General features: G+C 41.9%; 1 protein-coding gene across 5 annotated transcripts in view; it reads left to right on the top strand.

Annotated features, from left to right (window-relative positions):
• rnf14 (ring finger protein 14) overlaps nucleotides 1-20,109 on the top strand; it is a 31,312-nt gene extending 11,203 nt beyond the window's left edge. For 2 of the 5 annotated variants that reach the window (XM_072512537.1, XM_072512538.1), the window contains exons 2-8: nucleotides 1,914-2,075; nucleotides 2,195-2,343; nucleotides 5,655-6,173; nucleotides 9,435-9,663; nucleotides 11,803-11,975; nucleotides 12,967-13,097; nucleotides 15,893-20,109. In XM_072512537.1, coding sequence (XP_072368638.1) covers nucleotides 1,922-2,075; nucleotides 2,195-2,343; nucleotides 5,655-6,173; nucleotides 9,435-9,663; nucleotides 11,803-11,975; nucleotides 12,967-13,097; nucleotides 15,893-15,965 — 1,428 coding nt within the window. In that variant the 5' untranslated portion in view covers nucleotides 1,914-1,921 and the 3' untranslated portion in view covers nucleotides 15,966-20,109. Of the gene's footprint in view, nucleotides 1-1,913; nucleotides 2,076-2,194; nucleotides 2,344-5,470; nucleotides 5,556-5,654; nucleotides 6,174-9,434; nucleotides 9,664-11,802; nucleotides 11,976-12,966; nucleotides 13,098-15,892 lie in introns of those variants that run through there. The other 3 variants (XM_072512539.1, XM_072512540.1, XM_072512541.1) reach the window with 3 other exon arrangements.
• The last annotated feature ends 3,975 nt before the right edge of the window (nucleotides 20,110-24,084 follow it).

The raw sequence follows: 24,084 nt of genomic DNA, 5'->3' as shown, positions 1-24,084 counted from the left end.
ATGGTTGTAGAGAGATGTTTTACAAAGTGAGGCCTGTAACCAGTGGTGTGCCTCAGGGTTCAGTGCTGGGGTCCACAGTTATTTGTTATTTTTATTAATCATTTGGATGAGAACTTAGGAGGCACGGTTAGTAAATTTGCAGATGACACCAAGATTGGTGACATAGTGGACAGTGAAGAAGATTATCTAGGATTGCAATGGGATCTTGATCAATTGGGCAGTGGGGCGATGGCGTTTAATTTAGATAAATGTGAGGTGATGCATTTTGGTTGATCGAATCAGGGCAGGATCTACTCAGTTGATGCTAGGGTATTGGGGAGTGTTATAGAACAAAGAGATCTAGAAGTACAGGTTCATAGCTCCTTGAAAGTGGAGTCACAGGTGGACAGGGTGGCGAAGAAGGCATTCGACATGCTTGGTTTCATTGGTCAGAACATTGAATGCAGGAGTTGGGACGCCTTGCTGATGTTGTGCAAGACATTAGTAAGGCCACACTTGGAATATTGTGTACAGTTCTGGTCACCCAATTATAGAAAGGATATTATTTAACTGAAAAGCACTGTAAAGAGTGCAGAAAAGATTTACGAGGATGTTCCCGGGACTTGATGGTTTGAGTTATAAGGAGAAGCTGGATAGACTTGGGACTTTTTTTTCCCTGGAACGTAGGAGGCTTAGAGGTGATCTTAGAGGTCCATAAAATAATGAGGGGCATAGAATAGGTAGATAGTCACCATCTTTTCCCAAAGGTAGGGGAGTCTATAACTGGAGGGCATAGGTTTAAGGTGAGTGTCTGGAACGAGCTGCCAGAAGCAGTAGTAGAGGCGGGTACAATTTTGTCTTTTAAAAAGCATTTAGACAGCTATATAGGAAAGATGGGTATAGAGGGATACATAGAACATATAGTGCAGAAGGAGGCTATTCGGCCCATCAAGTCTGAACCGACCCATTTAAGCCCTCACTTCCATCCTATCCACATAACCCAATAACCCCATCTAACCTTTTTTGGACATTAAGGGCAATTTAGCATGGCCAATCCACCTAACCTGCACGACTTTGGACTGTGGGAGGAAATCGGAGCACCCGGAAGAAACCCACGCAGACACGGGGAGATTGTGCAGACTCCGCACAGACAGTGATCCAGCAGGGTAACGAACCTGGGACCCTGGCGCTGTGAAGCCACTGTGCTACCGTGCTGCCCTAAACGCAGGCCAAATGTAGGCAATTGGGACTAGGTTAGTGGTTAAAAACTGGCCAGCATGGACAAAATTTGGGCCAAAGGGTCTATTTTCACGTTGTAAAGTTCTATGTCTCTACACGATCTCTCCTCCTGGGACAATTCTCTCATCCCAAGTGTACCTTTGTTGCACCCTGTCCAGGGTAATTATATCCTTAAGTATGGAGACCAAGACTGCAGTACGCCTGGTGTGGTCTCGACAAAGCCCAGTAAAATTGCAGCAAGACTTATTTGCTGTGTATTTCAACCCTCTTACAAAAAGTATCAATACAAATCCCACCGAACACCAACATTTGGTAATTCTGTCGCCATTTTAAAAAAAATAATCAGCTTTTCTATTCTTCCCCAAGTGAATAACCTCACATTTTGCCATATTATACTCCATCTCTTTACCTATCAAAACATTTTTTGGGGGAGGTGCAACAACTTGATTGTGATGTCATCTCACTAAAAGGGGTTTTCACTAGCACTGTTTTCCCGCACAAATGTGCTTGATTTGTTTCCTGGGAAGTTTTCTCTGAACTCTTCCACCAAATCTGTTCTATCCTTTCAATTAGCAATTCCGCATGAACCAAAAAGTGAGAATGGGTTGAAAATGTAATCTTAAGGTAGCCACTTGCAACTCACAAGGAACTATTTGGGCCCAGCCAATTATTTAAAAAACTTGTTCAATTCCCAGGAATCTAGATGTCCACTCGGGATAAAGAAGAGCAGGAGGATGAGCTGCTGGCTCTTGCTAGTATTTATGAGGAGGATGAATTTAAACGTGCAGAATCTGCTCCAGGCGGAGAAATAAGCATTTGTTTGGAGTTGCCACCAAACTTCAAAGTAATTGTTCATGGTAAGCTGAAATGTTTTAAAAGTCTCTAACTGTAATTATAAGGTTTGAAGTACAGAATTGATTAAGAAAATTACAACCGAAGTTCATCTTGAAAATGACAATTATTTTTCTTAATTCAGGTGATGAAAAGCAGAATAAAAAGGATCTGATTGAATACGTAGTTTCTTTCCTGCCTCCTCTTGTGTTGAACTTCGAACTTCCACCAGATTATCCATCGGGTTCAGCTCCTAAATATACCCTGAGCTGCAAGTGGCTATTCCAAGCTCAGGTTTGCGGCTCATTCTGTTTTAATAAAATAGAATATTTGAGGAAAGGGCGAGGGTTTTTGGAAGGGTACAATTTAAGCAACAATTTGGAAGACAACACAAAGAGTATATTCCAATGCAAACACAGAAAATACTGTACAATCTCAGCAGGTCTGACGGCATCTGTGGAGAGAGAAGGGAGCTAACGTTTTGAGTCTGGATGACTCTTTGTCATCCAGAATCGAATCATAATCTCCCTTCTCTACCCACAGAGGCTGTCAGACCTACTGAGATTGTCCAGTATTTTCTGTTTTTGTTTCGGATTCCAGCATCCGTAGTAATTTGCTTTTATCTCAGTATATTCCAACACTTGTGTGGGTAATAAAAATGGAAACAGTTATATTTTCCTTAACATGTTGGTTTGTCATTTTATTTACAAAGGCCTTGATTTTCCGAAACTACTATGATGTATTTATGTTACTTAAATTAAATGTATGATAAAATATGTTCTAGCGGATAGTCAAACCTAAATTTCACCTTCTTTTGTGGAGAGATTCCTTGTCCCCTTTACTGATGCTCAAGTGCATTTCCGTGCTGTTTGCATTGTGAATTAAAAGCCTCCAGTGCTTTTAGGTAGAAATTTTTTATTTTTCCATGTCTCATTCCATTCTCCAAATATAATTAATTTATAACAAATTAACTATTGATAAGCACATTAATTTGTTAAGCACCCTGGAAAATGCATTGTGTTTGGAATACTCTTTGACAGTCAATGTTTGTTTCAAAAATTCTCTAAGCATTATTTTATACCCCAGACAAAATTTATTGTCGTTTCCTTTCCAAATTTATTGCCAACATTATGTATGCTGCTTTTGTATGAGCCATTCGATGGCATGAGATAATAATCTTTATTGTCACAAGTAGGCTTACATTAACACTGCAATGAAGTTACTGTGAAAATTCCCTCGGCGCCACATTCCGGCGCCTGTTTGGGACACCGAGAGAGAATTCATAATGTCCAAATTACCTAACCGCACATCTTTTGGTACTTGTGGGAGGAAACTGGAGCTCCCGGAGGAAACCCACGCGTACACAGGGAGAACCTGCAGACTCCACACAGACAGTGACCTAAGCCGGGAATCGAACCTGGGACCCTGGCACTGTGAAGCAACAGTGCTAACCACTGTGCTACCGTGCCGCCCATTAGAAAATGAACAGATGATGTAATCTGCCTGCCTGAGAATTAATGCATGATGCAACTGGTTAAAGGGTTATACTGTGTGTGTGTGTGTGTGTGTGTGAGGGGGTGGGGGTGCATAAAAAGGCCTTCACCAAATAGATTAATTAAATTTCCTGTTTTAATAGAAGAGTTCTATCAGTAACTTCAACAGTTTGATATACTTTCACTCTTTGTTTTGTCTTGAGGCTCTGCTTTTATTTTTGATTGGCAGAAGAGCGCCTTTGCCTCTGCTCTCTTCCCCCAGCCTTCACATTCCTCCGCTTGATGATCTTGTTCATAATTTGCTATATATTTGCATCAAGGGACTTGGGAGTCCTAACTTAAGATTCTCTTAAGATCAAAGTGCAGGTTCAGTCCGCAGATAGGGAGACAAATGCAATCTTAACATTCATGTCGAGAGCAGGGATGTACTTCAGAGGTTGCACAAGGCTCTGGTCAGACTCTATTTGGAGTATTATGAGCAGTTTTGACCCTGTATTTAAGAAAGGATGTGCTGGCCTTGGAGGTTCACAAGAATGATTCCTGGAATAAAGAGCTTGTCATAGAGGAGTGGTTGAGGACTCTGGGTCTGGACCCGCTGGAGTTAAGAAGGATGAGAGGAGATCTTATTGAAACTTGCAGGGTTCTGAGAGGCCTAGATAGAGTGAACATGGAGAGGGTGTTTCCACCAATAGGAAAAACTAGAACCCGGGGGCACAGCCTCAGACTGAAGGGACGATCCTTTAAAACTGAGATGAGGTGGAATTTCTCCAGCCAGAGGGTGGTGAATCTGTGGAACTCTTTGCACCAGAAGGGTGTGGAGGCCAAATCACTGAGTTTCTTCAAATCAGAGATAGATAGGTTCTTGATTAATAAGGGAATCAGGGGTTATGGGGAAAAGGCAGGAGAATGGGGAAGAGAAAAATATCTGATTGAATGGCAGAGCAGACTTGATGGGCAGAATGGCCTAATTCTGCTCCTATGACAAATGATTTTGTATTATTCAATGAATGCATAGAAACATTGGCCTATGCCTTGTGGTAATTCTATGGCTTGCATTTTTTAAAGTTGTAATGACGAAAAAACTTAATTTACCTTCATTCCTATATAGACACTTGATAGCATTCTTTAAAGTCAGCAGTAGAATAACATGGAACTTCAGGTCTTCCTGTCAGTGATTCTGTGCTTCTCCAGAGGGTACGCCTTGAGGACCCCCCCCCCCCCCCCCCCCCCCCCCCCCCGCAAGTTTGCAATTATTGAGAAATGTATAAATTGTTGAGAGCTTCCACTCATGCTTTTTCTGTTGTTGGCGTTTTCACTTTGTTGAAGGAAGTGTGACTGGGTTTTTAAAGACTTGCTAACTTCATGATTACTGCTAAGTGCTTTCACTGGCCCTGGAAAGCTAATTATATATTTGTAGAATGTCAAATTTCTCCATAATGATTAAAAAAAAATTGACATAACAAAGGAGGCTGTAACCTGAGAAAATGTTTCTCCTCCTGATTGGGAAATCTAGAACACAAGGCCATAGTCTCCAAATAAGGGGTCACCCATTGAGATGAGGAGAAAGTTCTGAAAAGGATTGGGAATCTTTGTAAATCTTTACTCCAGACAGCTCAGTCATTGAATATATTCAAAGCAGAAGTCAATAGATTTTGGGTTACAAAGGGGAAATTGAGGGATATGTGAATTGTATGGGAAGGCGGAGATGAGGCAGATGATCAGCCATGATCTTGTTGAATGACGGAGCAGGCTTGAAGGGCAAATAAGGCAACTATTTCTAATGTTCTTATCTTTATTTTAGCTTCAAAATCTAAACCTTTATTTATCTGAAAATGTAAATTAAATGTGAAGGATTTTAAATGCTTTTGATTGCCTGGTTTATGTGTACTGGTACTTCAATATGATTAGTTGCTAACCTGCTTGCAGGTGTCACAAGAGAATCCCTGGACTTCGTGCCAGATTTAAACTGCCATAGAAAAAGGGGAAAACCATGTCACCACAGCTATCTTTGAGGTCAGCACTGAGCCCCTTGCTTTGCCGCTAACCTCAAAATTCAGGCCATTATTTTGTTCCCTATGTTGCTTGATAACCTGCTTATTTGTCTCCCAACAGCTCTCTGTACTTTGTGTTCACCTGGATAGAATTTGGAAAGACAATGGCAATTGTGTAGTGCTGTTTTCATGGATGCAATTCTTAAAAGAAGAGACTCTCTCCTTTTTACTAATCAAGTCTCCGTTAGAAATCCAAGGAAACAGTGAAAAGAAATCTGATGGCACTTATTCTAATAATAAGGACAAAGAATTTGGATCACGGAACAAACCAAAGAACTTGAAAGAATTTCCTCTTGACCCAAGAGCTATCCAGGATGTGGAGTCTTGGGCTTGTGTTTTGCGTGAAATTTTGGACTTTGATCAGAATCAGCAACAGAAAGTCTTTAATAGCAAGATGTTCACCTGTAGTGTATGCTTTTATGAAAAACTGGGCATTGACTGCATGCACTTCAAGGAGTGTAAACATGTGTATTGCAAGGCTTGTTTGAAAGAATATTTTGAGATACAGATCCGCGATGGGAATGTTCAGTGCCTTAACTGTCCTGAGCCAAAGTGTACTTCTATTGCCACACCAGCTCAAGTAAGATATTTTAAATTTTAAACTAAGTAATTAACTGTTCATTAATCAGTTTATTTCTTCAGTGTGACTCCATTATACAGCAGAAGCATTGAAGTGGCCTGGTTGCTAGCATCTTCGCTCAAAGGAGATGGTGCGCACATACACTGCTGCACTCCAGGCATTATACTGCATCCTACACGTGTCAGCTATCAGCCAACAGATCTTTAAAGTGTGTGTTGGGCTGTGCTAATTTGTCTTCAAAGTTTAGCTGTAAATCATTTTTGTAATATAAATTTATGAGTACCCAGTTCTTTTTTTCCCAATTAAGGGGCAATTTAGCGTGGCCAATCCACCTAGCTTGCACATCTTTGGATTGGTGGGGGGGGGTTGAGACCCACGTAGCCACAGGGAGAATGTGCAAACTCCACACGGACAGTGACCCGGGGCCAGGACCGAATCCGGTTCCTCAGCGCCGTGAGGCAGCAGCGCTAACTACAGCGCCACTGTGCTGTCCCTGTTAGCTGTAAATCATAACTGAACAGTTCAGTTGGTGGGAGAAATATGAGTTAGTAATTATCCAATACAAAAGTTTCAACCCCCCCCCCCCCCCCCCCCCCCCCGGCCCCGATACAGCGGGAAGCTGTCAGTTCATTTTGGGTAAATCCTCTCTTCTGAATGGACATTTCTCTACAATGTCGTAAGAATATCAACCTCCCCCTTGTCAGACCAACTCTGCAGTTATATGTTGCCTTTCCTAATCTTCCTTAACTAATCCATGGAATAGGAAACAGTCTGGCGATTAGCAATCCTGAGGTCTTGTTATTCAAGGCAGTGCCTAGCTTCTTAACCTGTTTTGCATTATCTAAAATGCATTTGACACTAATTTTGGCTGTTCTCTCCAGAATTCTCAACCTGTTCCATGGCACCTTGCAACATTGTACTAAGGAGCCAACATATCATTTGGGACTCCTGAATGTAACTGATAAAAATACTCTGACTACTCTTCTCTGAATTACTGTTGCTGTGCATCTCATATTTGTCCAATGCTATTTCCTATACTTGGGGTTTCCTTCAGAATTGAGGCATGTCTCCTCTGCAGCTCTTGTTGATGGTTAAGTATTTCTTACCTACTATATCCTGAACCGTCTAATAATACCACTTGGTGAACCACATTCTGGAGAGTATAATCCTGAAACCCCTCATTGTCTCTGCTGTAGCGTACAACCAATTGCTGCTCCAGCACATCCATCTATTCCAGAGACTCCGTTTTCTTACAATTAGTGCAAATATGTTTTATCAGAATAGACTGAGCATCCATAATGATCACCTATCTCTCTACAATCAGAAAGGTATCCTGCACTGCCTTCCCTTTTGTGTTGGCCACTAGAACTGCAATCAGAATAATATAAACATGGAAACATTCAAGATTATGAAGAGGCTTAACAGGGTAACCCAGAACAACGATGCACAGCTTCAGGATAAGGGGTCAATCATTTAAGACTGCTGAGGAGAGGTTTCTTCACTTGAAGGAATCTTTAGAATTCTGTACCCAGAGGATTATGGGACGATGGAGATGATATTCCCCTGCTTATATTACTTGTGTTTGAACATTTGAATTAAATAGTGAAATTGGATTTTTTTTACATTTGAATTAAATGGTGAAATTGGATTTTTTTTTAAAAACTGAGGAATTGCATGCATCAAGGTACTTCATTATTAGCCATCAGTGATATTTCACAACGAAAGAAAGAGAAACCAATCAAATTGCTCCAAATATTTAACTTTCTCCCTGAAGTGAGACGTTTAGTCCAGGAATACAATAAAGACATTTTTAAATTACAAGATTTAAACCTGAAGGCATGTACGTAAACAGCATTGTTGCGTTTCTAATTTGTTCATGGGCTTGCCAAAGATATTATGATCTGTTGAGTCAACAAGTTAGGCTATAAATCCCATCATGCTTTCTAGGATTTCTTGATGTTTCAAATTGAGATTGGCAATTTGCAACTGTCCCATTTTCTTTCCTCCCTGCATCCAACAGGTGCTAGAAATGCACTGATGCAGAGAACAGAGAAAAACATTTTAGAGCACAAAAGTTGGATATAATTTGCTTTCATTTGTGTAAATATATCAAAAGAAGGTTAAATACATCCCATGACTCCTCATCCGTATCTTCACTATTCTTTCCAAGTTACTTAAATATATTTTTACATCCCAGCACTTTGTAGATCTCTCAATCTCTATTTAAACCCCTTCAGTTCAGCTTTTATCCTGCTTATAGTGCCAAGTCAACTCTGATAAAAGTTACAACTGGCACTCCTCGTGACTCACAGAAGACATTATCCTTATTGTCCTCTTGACCTCTACAGCATTTGACACAATCAACCATACCATCGTCCTCTAGCCTTTTGTCCTTTGTTGGTCTGCTCTTGTGTGATTCAATTCCTCTCCACTTGCACTAATGCGGTCAGTGCGTCTCCAGCAAAACTTTATCTCCCCGTTCCTTCATGATCACCTCGAACATTCTGACAGGATCAGTCTTTGACTACTTTCTCTTCTCCCCGTCTTTTCATCTCAATGCTGTGTCGGCTTCCAAGACACCCAGCTCTAATTCTCCATGGCATTCCTCGAATCTGTGATCACTTTTGCAGTGACAGACCAATCTCAAAAGATTTCAGTTTATCAACCAAAATGGTTTGGGCCAAGCAGAGAGATCAGTGTGTACTCTGGGAAGGGGCTCGTCAAGCACTGGGTGGACAATAAGAACTTTGGTGTGCAAGTTAGCAAGCGGGTGGGCTGGGAACCATTTGGGCTGAATGACCTATGGCTCAGCTTATAGACAAAATTTAAATTTAACTATGACCATCTTGTTAATCTAATTGGTACTTAGTTATCTCTTTTTTATTGCATTTATTACCTCTCCCAAATACTGGCTGAAGAACTATAAAAAGAGAAATGTTTTATTCTACCCACATGGAATCATTACTACTTTGCCAGAAATTCTATATTCAGGCTGATTGTTCTGTTGGTATTGTAACATTAGCAATTTGATTGCAATGCATGTATTTTGAGGTACTGGTTAATTTATTCCAGATTTAATGTAAGCAGAAGTTTTAGAAAGTTAGAAAAAGTAATCTGAAGGAATCTCATTATCTAAGAAACAGTTGGACCTTAATGTCCATTTTTAGAAATCCTGTCTGTTTAGAAGTTTAGAAATAATGAAACTTTCACATTAGATTTGTTTCGATTTCTAGAGCATTTGAAAGTATTACATCTTTATAGGTCAAAGAACTGGTCAGGGAGGAGACATTTGCACGATATGACCGCCTTCTCCTTCAGTCTACTTTGGACCTAATGACAGATGTAGTGTATTGTCCTCGCACTGTTTGTAAATCGGTGGTGATGCTTGAGCCTGGAAACACCATGGGCTTCTGTCCAGGATGTCGTTATGCTTTTTGTGCATTATGTGAAATGGCTTATCATGGAATATCCCCATGTAGATTAAGAGCAGGTAAGGCCATGGTTTCACACTTTTTTTTTTGAAGGTTAAAAATAGTTAGATTGCACTTGTACTCGTCTATGTCCTGTTGGACTAAAGTATGCACCCATTTGGAAATGTTTTAATGGTTGGATGGTGATTACTCGAGTTGGGTTGGGATGGGATGGGGAATGGGATACTCTCCTGTCTGCATCCCCTCAACTTGCTTCAAAACCAACAAAATTTGAATTGTTTGTCCTGCTCCATAGATGAAGGAAAGTTCAGAAAGGGGAAGCTGGTGGAGGAAGTTACGGGGATGGGAGGAGTAAGGGGGAAATTAGACCATGATCTTATTGTAAGGATGAGAATTTTAAATTTGACACTGGAGACTGTAGGTCAGCCACATTAATGATGATGAACCAGTTGGGTTTGGTGTGGATGAGAGAAATTATGACAAAAAGGCTAAAACTGTAAACTAAAATGTACATGAGAACACGGGATGGTGGATGAAAGCTCAGAAAATTTTCCGAAAGATCAAAAAAAAAATCAATGCAAAGCCGTTCAGTTAGATTCTGTAATTACTACGTGAAGAATTTATTTTCGCAAACCAGTTATAAATGTGGGCATCAGATGTTATAATAGGGAAAATAATTGAGATAAAATGGATGATGGAAGTGAAGGGTATGGGCACAAGTGTGAAAGTGCAGATGAACTTGAATTTGTATAGCACCATTCATAGAATCAGATAACTTTTATTTCCGATATTTTCGAATTGTCAGGAAAGCTTACTGGTCTTGAATGTAGCCACTGAGACTTAGAACATCTACAAAATCTGCATTATTTAACATCTGAATTGTTAATTTTTTTATTTGGCAAGTTCACTGTCTGAATTTTTAATAATACAGATAATCATATATCAGTGCCTTGGTTAACCAACTACAATTGAGTGGACAAGAGTTCGGTCAGCAGGGCAAGTGGGGATAGATTGTGTTTTGGGGGTGAAAGAGTGAAACAATTTGATTCACTGTGCCTACTGGGATTAGATGTGGATGGAAAGTTAATCAACTTTAGTCATCTATGTCTTCACCTACAATATGTAAAGCGGAACTAGATATGGTCCAGAATTTTAGGTATAAAGTTCAGCCATGCACCTGACCTGGAAACACTTAAAATCACGCGAGAAGACATCAAAAGTATGTCCCTTGCGTAATATTTTGGTTGGCATGCATGCCCAAGATTGAAGCATGCCTGCTGACAAAGCCAAATTAAGTTAATTAAGCAGCAGTTGACTGGGATTTTACGTTGCCCTTCTGCCTTTCCGGTTGGCAGGTGAGCCTGTTAGTCAGGTGACCTTTACGTTTAATCTGCAACCTCGATCCAGGGTGGGCTGAAAATCGGGGCTCAAATAAATTTAACAAATATGTCTGAGGTCTGTGTATAACTGTGCTGCCCAGACACTTGTGGCATAGTTTTAACATTGATATTTATTTTTCTCGGATCAAGCTCCCTGCTGCCCCCGAGAGAACACATTGGAAGACCAATCAGCTTGCTCCCTTTTCTCAGGTCCCAGCCCCCCTGGTAGCACTTCGCCTTTCACAGTGCACGCTTCATGGTGGATGACCTGGCGAGCTAGTGTGAAATTGCGCTCCTGGGCCGACCACAGCCGAGAATGTATTTCAGGCCATGGTTACCAAATATATAAATTGTTTGGTGTTGAGGTTGATTTTTAGAGATGTTCTTGATTCAATTTTTAATGAAAATTTTTCAATAAACTATACTGTTTAAGAGTCTTAATTCCATTGAGGTACACTAGATCTGAATTACTCACTTACAAACCTAAAAGATATTGGAAAATGTGAGTTGCTCTTCAATGTAATTTGGCAAGGAGAATCTGTTGGATCTTCGATTACGGGAGAATGAAATAAATGACTATTGTTTGGTTCGACTAGAGTTAATTCTGTGATTTATGTCATTTTAAATGGTGATATTACTGGTTTTCTACATGTTCGTTCTGGTAACTGAAGTATTGGAGCAATAGACTTAATGACTAGGGCATGCTAGGCTTTGAATCACACTGTCTTCTGTTAGATTGGCAGTAAGTATGAGGAGAGAAGTCTGTTATTTGTTGGTTACTTTGTTTCTCAGTCTTTCTTGGGATCTTTTTCCTTTCAGAGAAACTTTCTGCGCTGCGCGATGAGTATTTGAAGGCCGATGAATCTGGCAGACAGCGTTTGGAGAAGTCTTATGGGCGCCGAGTGCTTCAGAAAGCAGTGGAGGAGCTCTGCAGCCAGGAATGGCTTGATAAGAACTCGAAGCCATGTCCCCGCTGTGGCACAAACATACAGGTTAGTTGATCAGCCTGAGGGAGCGACTGAATTCAAAAGTTGAGTTATCTCATTGAAGAGTTATCTTGTTTAAAAATAATATTTTTCAGAAATTTAAACTAGTTTTGGGAAGCATTTGAACTTGTTTTAGATGTTTTTTCATGTACAGTGTATGTATTTCAAAGTTTCCTGTTCATGGAATTCACTGTTTTCATTATAATTTGCTCTGTTACGATTATATTTCCATAGTTGTGGCTTGAATGCCTAACCCAATCTCGTTTGTTTTTGTTACATTAATGTACAGTTCCTTTGATTACATCTCTTGAGAGGAACTATTTGGCAAAAAGAAATCTGGCAAATAGAAACATTTAATTTTGTACATTTTATCTTATTTTAAGCTTTCTATGTTCTAAATGTTTCCTGATTATTGGTAGGAATCCATTTTCAGAAATCTGCAGGGGCAGGGTTTTCAACTTGTATGCCCCATGTAAGCATGATACCTGTGCTTTGGTATTAAGACAGCAGTGAATCAGCTACTAAAGTATAGAGGGATGGCTCATGGATAGCTTTTTCTCCCCCTTCCAGCCTGAAGGGGAAATGGCTAAACCATACTCATCATTATTGTGCAGTGACAAAGATGATTTTGGAAACCAGGTGGATAATAAAACCTGCTTGGCATTGTTGTTAGTGCTCCTTGAAGAAACAAAGTTATTTGCTTTCCAACAGTGACCGCTAAGTGCTTTGTTGGCTGGAATGTGCTTGGGGATGTCATGGGATGCTATGTATAAGCAAATTCTTATACAGAATACATGTTTTGTTGCATTCCTATCTCTATAAACTTCAAATATTGTTGGAGCTCTATTGACGATTAATTCTGTGGCTACCAAATGTTTGCCTGAAATTGAAACCTTGGTCGCGGTACCATCGATAACAATGTAGAATAAACTTGTTTATAATGGAATGCTTCGTCATTGGCTTGCTGCAGTAAGATGTTATTTATGTTCCTTTCTAGAAGGTGAATGGATGCAATAAGATGACTTGCACTGGCTGTAAACAGTACTTTTGTTGGCTTTGCATACGGCCACTTTCGAAAGTAAATCCATACAGTCACTTCAGCGATTCCTCATCGCCCTGCTTCAATGAGTGAGTTTCTTTTTTTAATAGTTCTTTTCTGCCATATTCGTAAACATTAGGGGCGAGATTCTCCGACCCCCCCCGCCGGGCCGGAGAATCGGCGGGGGCTGGCGTGAATCCCGCCCCCGCCGGTTGCCGAATTCTCCAGCACCGGATATTTGGCGGGGGGCGGGAATCGAGCCGCGTGGTTGGCGCCACCCCCCCCGCGATTCTCCGGCCCGGATGGGCCAAAGTCCCGCTGCTAGGATGCCTGTCCCGCCGGCGTGGATTAAACCACCTCTCTTACCGGCGGGACGAGGCGGCGCTGGCGGGCTCTGGGGGGGGACGCGGGGCGATCTGGCCCCGGGGGGTGCCCCCACGGTGGCCTGGCCTGCGATCGGGGCCCACCGATCTGAGGGCGGGCCTGTGCCGTGGGGGCACTCTTTTCCTTCCGCCTTCGCCACGGTCTCCACCGAGGCGGAAGAGACTCCCTCCACTGCGCATGCGCGGGGTGCCGTGAGCGGCCGCTAACGCTCCCACGCATGCGCCGCCTGGCAATGTCATTTCCGCGCCAGCTGGCAGGGCACTTCCGCCAGCTGGCGGGGTGGAAATCAGTCCGGCGCGGGCCTAGCCCCTCAACGTTAGGGCTCGGCCCCCCAAGATGCGGAGAATTCCGCACCTTTGGGGTGGCACGATGCCCGGCTGATTTGCGCCGTTTTTGGCGTCGGTCGGTGGACATCGCGCCGATACCGGAGAATTTCGCCCTAGATTTCTCAAAAGACTTTCATGCTTATCTTCTTTTTTTAATATAAATTTAGAGTACCCAATTTATCTTTTCCAATTGATGGGCCAATTCACCTACCCTGCACATCTTTGGGTTGTGGGGGTGAAACCCACGCAAACACGGGGAGAATGTGCCACCTCCACACATAGTGACCCAGAGCCGGGATCAAACCTAGGACCTTGGCGCCATGAGGCAGCAGTGCTAATCACTGCGCCACCGTGCTGCCCCTTTTCATGTTTATCTTATGGTATCTTGATGCTTGTGGTACTGACTGAAGCAACTGTGTTCGTTCAGATAGTGCAGATGGTCTTGAACACAAAATGATGTAAACTGCAGCAGGAGATCTGCAGATGTGTTGGTATATTTTTTTATATACAGCTTGAACCTACATTGTTATTTATTTGTTATATTTGTCACATGATTGTTATATTACATAAGCAAAGTTAAGCGAATTATAGGTTCATAAAAGCATTTTTAAAACAGTAAATCCGATGTTTATTGAGTTGTAGGATATACAGTTTTTTAACCAGCTGTTACATCCGGCGATGTAATTTAGATTGCATTGTTGAATTCCTATGGCATTGCTTATGACAAGTGCAGAGATATACTATTCAGTGGAAACACTTGGACCAGTAACAAGTGGTATGATTCTAAAGTGGAGGGACTGGAAGGAAGGAGGACTTCAGGGTCTTGGACATCCGAGTATGCATAGTGGTGTCAATTTGGAACCTACAATTTGAGAACATGAGCTTGGAGCTGGCTCTAGTAGCATTGGTGAATGCAAAACTATGCATATAGACATGAGGAGAGAGATTTTGTGGTGGCTAATCGGCTGAAAATAGAGCAACTAAGACAGTGGCCAAAATGACACGGTGAAAGCATTCAACGAAGCAACAACAACTTGCATGCACCTATTGATGTAGAAGAATGTTCCAGGGCACTTCCGCCAGCTGGCGGGGCGGAAATCAACAACAACTTGCATGCACCTATTGATGTAGAAGAATGTTCCAGGGCACTTCTGCCAGCTGGCGGGGCGGAAATCAGTCCGGCGCGGGCCTAGCCCCTCAACGTTAGGGCTCGGCCCCCCAAGATGCGGAGAATTCCGCACCTTTGGGGTGGCACGATGCCCGGCCACTGACACTATAGGAAAGGTGGCAGAATGTGCGTAGAGAAGCCCTAATTCCTTGAAAATACAGATTAAAACATCAAATGCTGTCTCAAAGTCTCCAGTAATTTAACAGTTAATACTTGGGAAAGTAGTGGTGAAGTTAGTGCAAATTGAAAATGTTTGAACATCTGTGCCCAGTGAAATAGGGATATGGAATTTTACTGCATGTGTGGAATATTCTACATGGAGAGGAGGGATTAACAGATTATACATGCATATATGAAAACCAGGAATAGTGAATCTGCAGAGTCTTGTATTATGATGTAGGCAGAGGTCCAAGGAGTGTCAGGAACCAAGGCAAGATGAAAAACACTAGTAGACGAGGAAAAGCTACCAAGAAGAGGGATGAATGTTCTGTTGCTATAGAAAAGTAAAATTGCTGAATGTTGACAAGTTTTGTTTTTACAAAAGATATTGGTTACAAATTATATTTTCATGGGTTTATAGGTAGGTGGCTGATGGACCACCCTACGCTGAAAGGAATTTGGAAAACATTCTTTGGAGATATATGTGAAGATAATTTGTGTGCTTTGATTAGATGTCATTTTTCAGAAACTAGTCTCTGCTTGCACCCTATAGATGTGTCAAAATATTTCCCATATTCTATTTCCAAATTTCCTCCCTGGAAAAAGTACTCCAGACATAAAATGTCCTTTTGTTGTTCTTGCTTGATGACAAGAAAAACATTGTTCACTCAACTAACAGAACTTAACAGAAGACTCTTGCAGCCGTCTGCATCGGGCCTGTATTTGAGTCCTGCACTATTCGCCGAAAGTTGCTCTGTTAAGTCTTGCAGTTATGGTTCATGCACATTAAATTGAAGTAATGATACGAATTATCAGCTTTTTATAATTATACCTTTTTGTTTTATAGGCTTTTCCAAGGTATTGAATTTGAAGCAGAAGAGGATTTCTTGAGTGATGAAGATGACGATGGAATTGTTTAAGCTGTTTTCTGAAGCTGCTGAATCACTATTATGTAAAGCTCATGTTTTAACCATTTAAACTGACATGCAGCTATTATCTTCAGTGCCACCAATCATAGTTGAAACACCTCGGCAATGATTTTTGCACTTGTCGTTGACTGTGATGAAACATACGGCTCAGATTATGTAGTATTGCGGGGAGTTTTGTTTTCAGCTTTAAACATTTATGCGCACACAATAGATTTGTACAAGTTAAGCTGGCAAATTCGAGAGGAAGATCATGTTTCATTTAACTTGGACAGCGTTCGGAGAAAAATATTTATGTAGTTGAGTAAAATTGAGAACCCTCGTCACTGGGAGCCATTTTCAAAAATAATTGACCATAAGAGAAATATCAATGTTATCTTTATTTTCCAATTTAATAAAATATTTCTCCTCCACCACTCCCCAACCTCCAGCCATTCTAATCTTCAGATAACACCCACAGTAGCAATTGCTTGTAGATCTCTTGCTGCGGCTCTTGACCTATTAGCTAGGATATTGATTTCCAAACTTTAGATCTTGATGGGCCACTTAATCATGGAGGTTTGCAAGCCAACATAGACTATGGAGTTTTTCTACTTGATGTAACGGTTCAAACTGTGTGGGGCTTTTACTGATGTATTTTCAGTTTAGACACCGGAACAAACACACGTTTTATTCCAGTGCTGATGTCTTTTTGTATAAATAAAAAAAATGTCAGGAAAACTGAACAGATTGAGTAGGATCTGTGGAGGGAGATAATGTTTCAAGTCAATGACTATTATCAAAACCTAAAACATTAACCCCCCCACAACTTCTGAGTGTTTCTAGAGAGTTCTGTTTTCAGTTCACGTTTACAGTATCCACAGAGCCATATAAAGGTTTACGTTTGTACAACAAGAAAGTAATAATGGAGCAGACACCCAGAGTCCTAGAGCTCCTCGGATTCCCATCCTATGTTCAGGGCAAAACTCATTGTCTGTGCAAAGAACTGCAGCTTTAAACTCTTCACTATTTGGTTCCTTTGCTTGTCCAAACCTAGTGACCAAAGGAATGACTTATTACATGTGAAAACAGGAGGAAACAGACCTTTTTAGAGTTTGAAGTTATAAGTGACATTAATGTTCCTGCAGTTAAACTTGGGCTAGTTAGTCAGATTTTATTCTGCTTTCTCTTGCACTCTTTTCTGTTTTCCCCCCGCCCCACAACCACGCCTTTCATTGAAATAAATTAATTCAGTACCACCCCTTTCATGAAAAGAAATTCATTTTTTGCTCTCTATTGTAATTGTTCAGCTCTCTATTGTAATTGTTCATTCGCACTTTACTGCTGGAGTGCCTCAGCATCTTTTTTATGGAGCAAATTGTGAAGTCTCATCCTGCTATTTATCACTATGCACCTTGATCACTTCACCTTAAAGCCCTGCCATCACTCGAGCACTTCTTTCTTTACTTCCTCTAAACATGCATACGTTAAGTCCCATGGTGATGGGAACTAATATAGATAATCACTGCAAGAAGGTGTTCTTGGAGATAGCTGTACTTAGTTCAGGAATGGTGAACAAAAATTTGTAAACCAGATAGCTTGGGCTCATTGGCATTAATTGTAGTTGTACACGAGAAAAGAATTTGAACAAGTTTCTTCGCACTCTGTCTTGCCCTTCATACTTCGAAGCTGCTTATAGCAGAGCTTCTGCAATATATTGGAGTATACAGTGACAGCTTCTTTTAAAATTAAGAAATTGGACAAAGGAATCTACAGAACCAAGAAGTCACAACTTTCATAAGTGGTTATTAATCCTTATAACATGCTAATAAACTCCTCCAAGCAAGTTCACCTCTGTTTAAACAGTCAAGTTATAATAAAAATGGATATCTGGCTTAATGATTGTTCATAATTACGTCGGGTAGATTTTGAAGGACATCATCCGATTGTGATATTCTGTTCTGGGTGAATTAGGTTTTGAGTCTCTTGGAAGTGGCAATTTAGCTTCTCTGCATGCTTGAAATGGATTTTAGGAATGTCACAAATCGGAAATACATTTTTTTTTGCTGTTTTTTGACACACCTTCTGCAGAAGTCCCTAGGTTTTACCTTTGTTTTCTGATTACCCATTTGTCATGAGTGTTAACAAAACAATACTGTTCTAATTTGAGAAATTCAGTGCAGATACAAAACTATGGCAATGGCAGGACTCTGGTCAGTTAAAGAGAGAAATGGATCCTGAACAGATTGGAAATCTTTTGTCTGAAGGGGGGGGGGGGCGGGGGCGGAGAAATGTCTGTCAGCTCCTGCAACCTGCAGTGCATGATAAGCCTTGTTGGTCTTGCTGCCTCTAGTGACGTAATCAAATTTTTTGGAGAAAATCTGCTGTCACTCCTGGGAACGGGCATGGCAGAAAGCAGCAATAAAATTGTTGGTTTAAACATGAAAGAAATTATTGAAAAGGTGATCAGCCTGAAATGATGAGCTTGTTATAATATGAATACTTTTTAATTGCTGCATTTTTATGCACAAGGTGACTGCTGTTTAGGCTGCATTTCTGTTATGTTTCCTTGGTATTCTTACAAATGTCAAGCCAATCTATTGGCTTTATGCCTTTTTAAGGAAGGCAATTCTTTATCTAAACTGTGCAATGATAATCTGTTAGGCCACCATGTTCCCTTCTGTAAGACTCATTTAAAGTATCATGGAAAATAAATATTCTTTTAAATTCAAGAAATAATTGAATAAAAATACATTTTCATGACTTCTGGTAATCCTATGTTCTGAACAACACTAAAAATCTTTGCAGTTATCTTTAGTTAACCATGTGCTTACTGGATAATTCGGTTGCTTTAAATCGCAGTTAACTTGTTTTTGTAGTATAGCATACAGCCTCATATCAATGATTTGACATGGAAAAATGATGTGTACTGAACATTTTACTGCAGCAGCAGTCAATTTCAGATTTCAACAATGAGTTTTTCTATGATGAAGAAAATAACCATGGAGCTTCAAGTTGCCTCTTTAGTTAGCAAATTATTTTCCTGTTTGGGGTTTCGTTAATAGGTGTAGCCATTGAAAAGTACCTCTTTTTGATCACTTTGTAAATTGGTACTCTTTCAGAAAAAGATAAAACATGGTAAACTCAAATACTGTGAGCTATGATTGCTGGAGACGCATGTTTTCCTGACCCACTTCCCCTCCATCACCCTTTGATTTAATAACCATTCTGGAATTATCAAATTTCCCAAGCTGAAAAACCATGAAGTCCATACTGAAGGAACCTTGACAGGTTTTACTGTGCTTTATTAAGCATATCTGGTTAGCCATAATAATGCTTCTGGACTTTCAGCGATTTTTATCCCAAACCTTGATGATTATTCAGTGCAATAAAATATATCTAACTTATTTGAATATTTAGTATTTTTTCTGTTTCCTCCCCCCATCCTCCAAGGTCAGTGACCCCTGTAATTACTTAAGATATAATGGTATATACCTATCATTTAGGTCTAATCTGGTAAGAAATCATTTTGTAGTTGATGTGTAGTGATGTCCATACAGATGCATTATGTTTAGATTACGATCACTTGAGGTTTATTCAGCCACTGGGAAGAAGAACACATCTACCATGTACAGTACTGGTTGGAAAAACTTGCAAAGCTGACATGGTGAAAGCATTCGCCTTTTAAGATGTCATATAATCCTAACATTGTTATATTTTTGGTCCTGGTGTTTTCCTCTAACTATTCACTGAAAGCTTTCCTATTGTATTTCCGATAAACGATCTTCCGTTAAAACAGCTAGTTTTACCCATGTAACTCGACTTTCCTTGGCATGTTCTGTTGCACAAGATTGAAGTTACAATTAGATCAGCTCACAAGAAAAATGTTACTGGGAAATGTTGCTTTTTTACAGTTTTATGTAATTGATTTTAAGTTCATTCAGGCACAATTTTGGGATTAACGTTTTTTAAAAATACAATCTTCAATGAAAGACTATATTGTTTTACAAAAACCTTAACTGCTGTGTTAAGTGTATTTAGATAGTACTACTACAATATATATATATATATACACAAGATGTCTAAAATAGATTTTTTTTCTGATATAAAATGATGTGATGGAGCCTTACTGTTCTGTCAAATAAACAATTGATGGATGGATTGGTTCAGGCTTTATTCTTTTGGTAGATTTTGCAGGCATTTTGTATATGATCTTGAAATTGCAGATTGGCTTATAAAATGGAAAGGGTTTTCCCCCATAAGATTACTACAATGGAAAGTTTATCTTTCCAATCTACATCCATAATATAGTTTTAAAACTCTCAGTCACATGCATTTTCTGTCAACATCGTGTATTCTAAATTATCTCCACGATTATAATAGTGACAAGCTATGTAGACCTGTCACACTGTGATCACATCTTTGTCCCCACCCACTGGAGCAGTTGTCGTGTTATTGCTCGTGGAGGATTCGAGTATATACTACTTCACCTGAAGACTACACTTGGTTTTGATTTACCTTGTGCAACTGCCATGAGGAGATAGACTAATGTATTAAAAAATCTTGCATAGTCTTTCAGCAGTAAATTCCAACATATAATAATAATCGCATATTATCACAAGTAGGCTTCAATGAAGTTACTGTGAAAGGCCCCTCGTCGCCACATTCCGGCGCCTGTTCAGGGAGGGCGGTACGGCAATTGAACCCGCGCTGCTGGCCTTGTTCTGCATTACAAGCCCACTGTGCTAAACCAGCCCCTAATTAAATAATGTTAACTGCCTATGTACAGTTGTGCTGTAAATATAAACTCCCACCAGTGTAGGTGCTGTGCTCGCTGCCCAAGGCATTCTTGGTCTCTGATCTCCCTCTAATATCTGTTGACACAGGATTTTCAATGTAGTAATGTTGCTTCTGTTCCACTATTATTATTAATAATAAAGAAAAGAAAATCTTGCTGTTCCTGCATAGGGACCAGTTCTAAATTGCTTTTGAAAGTGTTGTGCCTTTAGACTTCCAGTGACGGCGGGCGGGAGGCGGCCGCACAATGGAGAGCTCCCGCTCGGGAACGGCATTTTCGGGGCTTTAAGCCCGGTCCCAGGGTCCACGGAGGCGGCAGAAGCAGGGAGAAGGCACGGAGGAGGCACTGTGAAGACACGGGAGGGAAAAAAACCCAAAGAAAAATGTCGAGGGTGAGCAAAAAAAAGGCCGAAAAAACCCCAGCTGGAGGTCCGTCGGGGAGTGGAAAGGTCACCGTGGGGTCACCAGGGAAAATGGAGGCTGGAGCACCAGGGAAGGCCGCACTGCTTACGGCTGAAGAAATAACCAAGGTGATGGCTGCGGAATTTGAAAAGCAGTTGGCGCAGATTGCGAAATGCATGGAGACGGTGAGGAAGGAGATGAGAGAGGTTTTGAGTGTGCTGGTGGAGGAGGCGGTTTCCCCGGTGAGGACGGAGGTGGCGAGCGCAGTGGCGGAGGTGCGAGAGCAAGGGGAGGTGCTGAAGGAAGTGAAGGAGATGTTATTGCAGCACGGTGATCAACTTGCCTCGATGGGGAAAGAGATACGGAAGGTGATGGATACTAACAAGGATCTGCGAGGAAAAATGGAAGACCTGGAAAATAGATCCAGGCGACAGAACTTGAGGATTGTGGGGCTGCCCGAAGGAGTTGAAGGACCGAAGCCGACTTGAGTATTTTGCTGCGATGCTGGCAAAACTATTGGGAGGGGGGAGGATCTGATATGAACTGGATCGGGCTCATCGGTCGTGGAGGCCTGTACCAAAGGCGAGTGAGCCGCCAAGGGCAGTGACTCTGTGCTTCTGTAAGTACAGGGTGAAGGAGAAGGTCCTGAGCTGGGCCAAGCAGAAGCGGGTGGTGCAGTGGGCTGGAGCTGGTATACGTGTATACCAGGACTTTACGGTGGAGCTGGCAAGGAGGCGGGCTGCCTTCAACCGGGTGAAGAGGGCACTGTACATTAGCAAGGTGCGGTGCGGCATTGTATATCCAGCGAAGCTGAGGGTGACTTACAAGCTCAGGGACTTTTATTTTGGAACGGCGGAAGCAGCGGAGGAGTTTGCGAAAGCAGAAGGACTGTGGCAGAACTGACAAATTGAGGAATGGCCATGTGCCGATGTAACCTCATGACTGTATTTTCTTTTTTGTATCACTGCGCGCGGGTGTAGAGATTAAAGGAGCCAAGGTGGTATATATTTGGAGAAGGGATGGGACTTTCACTCGAAATGAGAGTTCTTTGGGGTGTAGGTGGATATGCGGTGTTTGTGTGCTAAAAGGGGATCTTTGGGCTTTCCTGGGGCCGGGCAAGTGGGAAAGGGACCTGGGAGGGGGCCTCCACGCTGGCCGGTTTGTGCCGGCCAGTGAATGGGAGTGAGGTGGGGGGAGGGGCTGCGGCCATCGGAGCCTGGCAGAACAGGGTCCGAGTGGTCTAGCCGGGGTGGAAAGTTGGGGGGGAAGGAACCGAGGTTGGGGGGAGGAGTTTTACAAGAGGCAATGGACGGGAGGAGCTGGAGACCTGGGGGGTGGGGGGGGGGGGGGGGGCGGAGCTGTGTAAGATTCAGGGTGACTACGGGTAATCCCTGATTCCTTTTTGTCATTTGTTTATGTGAACATGCGGGTTGAGATTTGGGGGTTGGTGGGTAGATGGGATCGTTGTTCTTATGGGGACTGACATATCTTACTGATTGTTTATTGTTGATGGATGTAAATGTGGGAGAAAATGGATGAGAATAAAAAAATTTTAAAAAGAAAGTGTTGTGCCTTTTAAAAGCCTAACCAGGCTTGTCAATGCCATTCTAGAGAAACCCATTACCTTTTTAAAACCTGTTGCGATGACGGGAAGGATTATTCTTTATCCTCTCTTTCCCCCACCCTCTGCCTCAGATCTGCTGCTTGGCTCCCTCCAGTGGTCATTCCTCTGCATTGCTCACTGGCCAATTTCCCTGCCTCACTACCTATTACTCCATGGACGTAAACTGTTTTCTCCTCATTCCGTTCTGCTGTTTCTCACCATTGCCACCTCCCTAACTCACTCTGAACACCTATATACTTTCTTAAACTTCCAGTTGCTGACTGACCCTAATAAAATCCTTTCCACTTGTTCCATCCTCACATCAGTGCTCCTTGCTCAACCCCAGTGTTTTCATACAGCACTGCGGTCTGCTTTCACATAAACGTGGCTATGGTAATAATTTCAGGGGATTCTTTCCTTGTAGTGCTTGTCAATTCTTTTTGCTCTATTTTAATTTTTGCACCACCATCCTTTGAAATGTCACTGTTCTTCCTCTGCCTATCACTGCAGTACATTCCCAGCTATATTACTGTAACAAATAGTCCACAGTCATTGACCATGTTTAAAATTACATTTTAGATTTAATTACTAGCCACCCCTAGGTCATAGAATCATAGAATTTACAGTGCAGAAGGAGGCCATTCGGCCCATCAGGTCTGCACCGGCCGTCGGTGGCACCCCCTCACTGATTCTGCGACCGATGGCCTACGCCACATAAAACTCCCAGCCTCCACAAAATAAACGGCTAGAGAATGGACGGGTCTGTGACCGCACATGCGCAAGGCGACAACCTGCAGCGGTAGCGCTGTAAAACATGGCCAGCCCTCGTGGAAGTCCCCCCCCCCCCCCCCCCGGCTCCTGCACGACTGTGGCGGCGCTGGATACAGTCCGTAGCCGCCACGCTGGCTTTCCGCACGGCTGAGACCATGAGTGGGCCGTGCCGTCGTGAACTTGGCCCATCGGGGCGGTACATCAGGGGAGAGCCTTCAGGTGATGTGCTGAGCCATACAAACGGCATATGGCGTGTGCCACGATGACGCCATTTCAGAGGGGGTGGAGCATCATAAACTCAAATCAAACAGGCACCACCACCGATTTTGGCATCAAATGGGATTCTTCGCCTGATCGCCGATTACGAAATCGGCGTCGGGGAACAAAGAATCCCACCCCTTTTGTTTGGTCCAAGAGAAAAAGTGAATGGACCCTCAAAATTTCATAAGGTATGGGAACTTTTGAGGTGGGCAGGGGGAGTAAAAAGCAGAACAGAGTTCATAACATTATAACTTATAAAGACTAATGCTAAGTTACTAGTGTTTAATTTCTTTTGCTATG

The sequence above is a fragment of the Scyliorhinus torazame genome, chromosome 7 (assembly GCF_047496885.1).
Source record: "Scyliorhinus torazame isolate Kashiwa2021f chromosome 7, sScyTor2.1, whole genome shotgun sequence".
In the NCBI taxonomy this organism is placed as follows: Eukaryota; Metazoa; Chordata; class Chondrichthyes; order Carcharhiniformes; family Scyliorhinidae; genus Scyliorhinus; species Scyliorhinus torazame.
The sequence above is the reverse complement of the archived record's forward strand: the minus strand, read 5'-3'. Positions and strand labels throughout refer to the sequence as shown.